This window comes from Pteropus alecto, unplaced genomic scaffold, assembly GCF_000325575.1.
Source record: "Pteropus alecto unplaced genomic scaffold, ASM32557v1 scaffold563, whole genome shotgun sequence".
Taxonomy (NCBI): Eukaryota; Metazoa; Chordata; class Mammalia; order Chiroptera; family Pteropodidae; genus Pteropus; species Pteropus alecto.
In genome coordinates this window covers 281605-288537 of record NW_006433385.1, presented here as the reverse complement: position 1 = coordinate 288537, position 6933 = coordinate 281605, and the positions used below count along the sequence as shown (strand labels likewise).

The 6933-nt window shown below is 51.8% G+C and overlaps 2 protein-coding genes across 3 annotated transcripts in view; both read left to right on the top strand.

The window, feature by feature from the left end:
• Positions 1-6801, top strand: part of KLHL12 (kelch like family member 12) — a 21720-nt gene extending 14919 nt beyond the window's left edge. For both annotated transcript variants that reach the window (XM_006908302.3, XM_006908301.3), the window contains 6 exons: positions 2800-2906; positions 3635-3830; positions 4250-4408; positions 4713-4811; positions 5508-5694; positions 5864-6801. In XM_006908302.3, the coding sequence (XP_006908364.1) occupies positions 2800-2906; positions 3635-3830; positions 4250-4408; positions 4713-4811; positions 5508-5694; positions 5864-5990 (875 nt within the window). In that variant the 3' untranslated portion in view covers positions 5991-6801. The remainder of the gene's footprint in view (positions 1-2799; positions 2907-3634; positions 3831-4249; positions 4409-4712; positions 4812-5507; positions 5695-5863) is intronic.
• RABIF (RAB interacting factor) overlaps positions 5984-6933 on the top strand; it is a 9447-nt gene continuing 8497 nt past the window's right edge. Inside the window, exon 1 of the mRNA XM_025044265.1 lies at positions 5984-6115. Within this exon, the coding sequence (XP_024900033.1) occupies positions 6068-6115 (48 nt within the window). The 5' untranslated portion in view covers positions 5984-6067. The remainder of the gene's footprint in view (positions 6116-6933) is intronic.

Genomic DNA, 6933 nt, shown 5'->3' with positions numbered 1-6933 from the left:
GACTGGGTGCACTGGGGCGGGGGACTTCTGCACACCTGTCTGCGTGAGTATAGCAGAGCTAGGCGTACGGGGAGACACAAAACCAAAACGAGGTGGCGCTGCTGGGGATGTTAACTACTGATGCTTCTGAGCTGTTTCCTGTGCGTGTGGTTACGTCGTTATTTAAAAAGTGGTCTTCGGGTACCTGGGCGAGGTGAGCGGTGACGCAGTAGGGGGCCCAGCACGAGCTGGGTGCACTGGGGCGGGGGACTTCTGCACACCTGTCTGCGTGAGTATAGCAGAGCTAGGCGTACGGGGAGACACTAAACCTTAACGAGGTGGCGCTGCTGGGGATGTTAACTACTGATGCTTCTGAGCTGTTTCCTGTGCGTGTGGTTACGTCGTTATTTAAAAAGTGGTCTTCGGGTACCTGGGCGAGGTGAGCGGTGACGCAGTAGGGGGAGCCCAGCACGAGGTGATAAGACATTTACTCTCAGATTTCTCCCCCGGGTTGTCACCTGCTCTCCATTTGAATTTAGACAAGTCCTTTAACGACTGTGGATTACCATTTTTTCCTATACGATAATCCCCCTTTTACTCATGGTTTCAGTTATCTGCGGTCAACCGCTGTCCGGTTGAATATTGAATGGAAAATTCCAGAAATATACAATCTGTTTTACAGTGCTTGTTATTGTGAGTATAAAAAGGAATGAGATGAGAATGAATGAGATGAAATCTTACCTCTTCCAGCCAGGGGAATTAACCATCCCCCTGTCCAGCATGTCATCACCCCCTGCCCATTAGTTCCTCAGCAGCTGTCTTGGTGATCAGATCAGCTGCCTGATACCTGAGTGCTTGTGTTCAAGTCACCCTTATTTTACTTAATTATGGCTCCAGAGCACAAGAGCTGTGATGCTGGCAGTGCACATGTGCCAAAGAGAAGCTGTCAAGTGCTGCTTTGAAGCGGGAAGGTGTATCTGTGTAGGACGAGATGATGTCCGTAGGGATCGATACTCTCCACAGTTCCAGGTCTCTACAGGGGGTCTTGGAACATGTGCCCCGCGGAGAAGGGGAGACAACTGTGTATCAAGGGCCTTAAAGTGAATCGCGAAGGCTACTCCAGTACAGAAGACCCGTTTCTCTCTTGCAGAGTCGGAGGGATCCCATAGCGTTCACAATAGCACTCACGAATTGCTCATTCAGTTGAACTAAAGCTGATGAAAATTTTTGTGAACCAGCAAAGCCAGAAGATTCTTTGGTAGTGCATTTCCTGCGTTTCTCTTAACAGGCAGCAGAAAGTTTCTGCTTGCTCAGAGAACTTGCTTACTGTCCTGACCTAGGGACATTAGAATGTGATTGACATGTCCTCATTGCTTAGAGGTTATGTTTCAGAAGTTCTGGAAAGGAAATTCTGAAGCTGCTTCCCACTAGTCTCTTAACTTAGCATCTCCTTGTCAGTGCGTTAGAAGTAAGCTGTTTCTCTCATCACGTCCCCTGTCCTAATTCTGCTGTTGACGCAGTACCAGTACGTTTAGCGGTCAGCCTGCAGGAAGTGCCGTCAGGTCTCTGGGTTTTCATAACGTAATCCGAATGTTTCCTATCTGCTTCCGTGTCTCCATCCTTCAAAAGCTGTCTCTGTGAAATCGTATTATCAAGAAAGAGGGTTTTGTTTTTTTTTTCTAGTTTATTTTTCGTTCTGGAACTACATAAAGCAATAGAAATTACAGCTGAAAATCCATGGAAATTGTTAAATATGCAAAGCATAGAAATGCCTTTTGGTTTTGTGGAGTCCTTTCATTCTCTGACCCATCCAGCTGTCATCCATTAGCGTCGTGCACGGCGAATGTGTTCAGATAGAAGGATTGCTCTTCCTTTCTCTGTTCCAGTCAGAGGGAGAGAAGAGGTGGGTAAGAAAGGGGCAAACAGGCAGGAAACAGGGCTGCCAGGGAAGAAGCAAACAACTCAGGCCGGGCCTCTCCCAGCTTGAGGGAATTTTGTGCACAAATAAAATTAGCATCGTATGAAAGGGCCCTTTGCTCAAATGCTTTGTTTTTCTAAAAGGAGCTGACTGCTGAGACCTCTTTCCTGGTCCACCTTGGAGAAATGTCTACTTAGTTTATTTGGCGAGCACCAAGATGGGTGCCATTTTACATGACGTTAAACTCCGTGGTTTATGTATGTGGGTTATTAAGAAAAATTTAAAACATATGTAAAAGCAGAACGATATAATGATCACCTGTTTTCAACAATTGTCAGTTCATGGCTTGTCTGCCTTGAAGCAAATCTCAGACAGCATGTAATTCTATCTGTATACATTATGCTTTCACCTGTATCTCTAAAAGATAAGGAACCTTTTTTAATGTACCCGAAATGTCATTGTCATTCTTCAAAAAAACACACAACCAATTCTTTGTCAGATATCAAGTACATGTTCACGTTTCCCCAGTTTTCCCATAATTTTTTGTTTTTGACATTGCATTGAGTCTGTATCTCCTGTATCTGCATGCGGAGCCTTGGCTCGTGTGTCAACCGGAGTCATCTAGGTAAGCTGAAACGGTGTAGCGGTGTGTTCAGGTTTGCGTTCTGCACTTTCAATGTTGTCTAGAAACGTAAATTCAGAGATCTGGGTATTCAAGAGCTAGAACCTCAAGAAGGAATAATTTCCTATTAGGCAGCCTTACGGTGAGCCTCTGTTTCAGAGGCTTCTCTGAGCCGTGAACTGAGCAAGACAGCATAGAACTGCTAACCACACTTCTGCTGTTAGTGGCTGCCCAGCCAGGGGTGGTCCAGCGACCCATCGTCTTCTCTCTTTTTCCTCAGGAGCCAATGAGGTGCTTCTGGTGGTTGGGGGCTTCGGAAGCCAGCAGTCTCCCATTGACGTGGTAGAGAAATACGACCCCAAGACTCAAGAGTGGAGCTTTTTGCCAGTAAGTAGCGGGAGCCAGTCATGGGGAAAGAGCTGCTTCCCTGTCCTCAGCCCCTGACTCTGGATTTTAACTAATCCAGCCCCAAAATGGAAAAGCCTAGTAACCTCATGATGTTTTTTATTACAGTGCCATGCACACAGTAGGTGCTAATAAATAGTTACTTAGGTTAGAAGATTAGACTTCAAACACTAGTGGCCATGTGTCAGATTAAACTCAGCTGGTCACCACTGTTCAGCATGTCCCTGGGCTGTCTGTCACTCCCAGCGTGCTCCGTTGGTCATGCCCTTTTAGACTGAACTCAGTGTTAAATGTGTTCAGCTGAACTCAGAAGTTGGCATCTTTCTTCCTTTGTGTGTCTGTTTCAGTGGTGAATGAACAGTAATAATTCTGAGAAAACATGGAAGTCAGTCCTCTTGATTTTCGGAGTCTTTGGTTAGCAGTGCAGGAAAAGTTTTCCACTTTATGGAAGGATATCAATCTTTATGGAAGGCTATCAATCCAGTGCCGTATGGCATAGAAAGGAATCAAAGAGGCCGTGTGCAGAAAGCTTGTATGTTTAAGGGAGTCACAGCAAGCACAAGGTGTTCGTGCAGTAGGCGGACAGCTGGAGGCCACTCGAGCTTGGAGCAGTGCCTGAAGAGTGGGTGGGTGAGAACGGACTTGGCCAGAGGTGAGGCCTGCGGCTTGCATGGCTGAACTGCTTTGCACCTCGTCTCGCAAATCCACAGAGCATCACTCGGAAGAGACGCTACGTGGCCTCGGTCTCCTTACATGACCGAATCTATGTCATCGGCGGCTATGATGGCCGCTCCCGCCTCAGTTCTGTGGAATGTCTCGACTACACGGCCGACGAGGACGGGGTCTGGTACTCCGTGGCCCCGATGAATGTCCGGCGAGGCCTTGCCGGGGCCACCACCCTGGGAGGTAGGCCACGCTGCCACGACTGGGGCGGGCTCGCGCCTCCTTGTCGTCCGGCGGGAGCATGAAATGCGGAGGGTTCCGGTAAGGGCAGGCACTCCTCTTGGCTGTCGGACATGGCAGCCCGGTGTCCCTGGGTTTCAGCACCGACAGCACGTGGGAATCGGGGTGCCACGTGCTGAGTGGGGAGGCAGCACTCATGCTTTCACAAACTGCAGCCAGTCTGAGCTCTCCTGAGGGTGCCATCCGACCCCATTGTTCTGGGTGTCTCGACTGCGCTGGCTCCACGTCGGTAAGACCTTAATTACCTGTCAGAAACACTTGATTTTCGCTCCTTGACGTGAGAAAGACTTGTAGGGGTTGTGCAGAAAAGATGGACCAGATGCTTTTCCTCTAACAGTCTGGGCCTTGTTCTTCCTGAGCAGATATGATCTATGTCTCCGGGGGCTTTGACGGGAGCAGGCGTCACACCAGTATGGAGCGATATGACCCCAACATTGACCAGTGGAGCATGCTGGGAGACATGCAGACTGCCCGGGAGGGCGCCGGGCTGGTGGTGGCCAGCGGAGTGATCTACTGTCTAGGTGTTTAGCCTGGGCAGCAGGGAGGGAGAGGACTGGATGGGTGGCAGCCTCTGGGGTCCCTCTTTACCAGACTGTGTCCCGGACTTCTTCAGCTGAGCCTGGTCTGTCCCGACATCATTCCGTGATCTGGGATTCTCTCTTCCGTGGGAGCGGGAAATAGGGTTCTGTCAGGTTTCTCTGGGTCATTGGAACTCTCGAGGGAGAACTAAGACTAGAAGAACTGGCTGGCGCACTCAGGAAGGCGGGCTGGGAACAGGCACGGGTTTGTCATTGTTTATGGACTGGCCTCTGCTCTGTTTTTTAGGAGGATATGATGGCTTGAATATCTTAAATTCAGTTGAGAAATATGATCCGCATACCGGACACTGGACTAATGTCACGCCAATGGCCACCAAGCGCTCCGGTAAGACCCGTCAGGTCTAAGGGAGGGGACGGCAGTGCTGTTGCATCTTTACACGCGTAGCGTGGTACTGTCCCGGGACAGGGCTCAGTCAGTCCTATGTTCCCACCTCCCTATAGACTTAGGAAAAACCCGAGGCAGGTTCCATTCCCCTTTTTGTCTCTCTTTTCTTTAAGTATCGTGAGGACAAGCACACCTCAGATGACGCACCGGAGGGCGGAGCCTTGTTTTGTTCATTTCGTCTGTCCCTTTCCTACCCCCGTGTTCTGTAATATTTGCTGCGTGTTAGATGATGGGTGTTGGACGGACCGACGTACAGCACAGGACAGCTGGGCAGCTGCCGACCCTGAGAGCTGTTGGCGCGGAGCAGGCTGGGCTGCAGGAACGGGGACCGCCCTGTGCTTTTCACGCTCTGGGTGGCAGTCCCCAGAGTCGTCGTCACAGCTCCTTCTTTCCACTCCCTTCTTCCTGCTAGTGAGCAGCTGTGCTCTGAATTCATCTGACGAACAACTTCCCCACTCTTCAGCTCCCAGCTCGAGGGTCTGCAGATGGCTCTCCTGTGCTGGCGTCCGACCTTGTCTGGCTCTCGTCCATGTCCCTCAGCCGCCCAAGGGTTTCACTAGCCACTGGCGACCATGTTTGTTTCCAGAAATCAGAGTCTCCGTTGCGTAGTGTTAACCTGCTGCATCCGTTTCGCAGGTGCCGGCGTGGCCCTGCTGGACGACCGTATTTACGTGCTGGGAGGATTCGACGGCACGGCCCACCTGTCTTCCGTGGAGGCGTACAACGTCCGCACCGACTCCTGGACACCTGTCACCTGCATGACCACCCCGCGGTGTTACGTGGGGGCCACGGTGCTCCGGGGCAGGCTGTACGCAGTTGCGGGGTGAGAATTTAAACTGGGCTGGAGCCGTCGTGCACTGGGGCAGTGTGGTGCATGCCACGTTGTGGCCGGACACGGTGTGGGTCAGGGACACGTCTCTGGGGGCAGCCGCACCGTGGGGCGCGTGTGCAGAGGAACAGGCACTCACCCCCTTCTTCTTCCTCCCCATCAGGTACGACGGCAACTCCCTGCTGAGCAGCATCGAGTGCTACGACCCTATCATCGACAGCTGGGAAGTGGTGACATCCATGGGGACCCAGCGCTGTGACGCTGGCGTGTGTGTGCTCCGAGAGAAGTGACTGTGGTTGGAGCACCATCCAGAGCTAGTGACCAGTCCAAGGGACAATTTGTGGGAGAATCAAGGATCCTCTCCGGAATGTCTGTTTCTCGCTGGGCACAGGATGATGAAAGCAGCAGTGCGAAGGTGATGGTGCTCACGTGACACACGCTCTATGCGCTGGCGTTGTCCCCTGGGAGGGGGGGCACAGACACTCGAGGGAAGAGAATGCACACTGAATGGGTGTGAGAGGTCGGGTCACCTCTCCTCCTGGTCTAGGGGCACTTCCTTGTTGTTTCCACCCTGCCGTGCGCTTAGGAGGACATGTGTGCATGTTTGTGTGATGTGCCTCGTATGCCGCAGGGGTTAAGGTGAGTGTGACCACCAGATGTGGGCGGTGTCCAGCCTGCGTCAGAATTTCAAGGTACCAGCTTGAGTGAGCTTCGTTCTCCAGGAATAAATCTCTTTCCTAGTCTACAGGTAGCTAGGGGCAGTGTACTTCCATTCCGGAGGAAAACAAAGGGAAGAGCTCATCACAGCTTGGGGGCAGGGGACAGCCCCAGCGCCCCGTGGGCTCGGGGTTGGTGTATCAGAGCTGGGTTCCGGGTAAGTGCAGTGACCTGAATTTGATGGAGTGCGAGTGAACTGAGACCATCCCTGAAGAATAACCGGGAGGACAGAGAAGGGTGTGTGATGATTTCAGGGACCTTTTTATCTCCCGTGGGCCTCCTGAATTACAGTTCCTTCCCGGGCCGCGGGGAAGTGCGCAGAGGGCAGCAGCATGAACAGTGTCGGCATGGCTGGAGGTGGAATAAATGTGAGAGATCAGCGTGCCTGGGGACAGACTCCAAGTACCTGCGACTTTGTGATTGTCTCACTCCGTGCCAGGACTCACCTATCCGTGCCAAGGTCTGCCTTGAGTGAGTGAGCAACTGTCTGCTGAGTCAGATACTGCTACGCTCTTC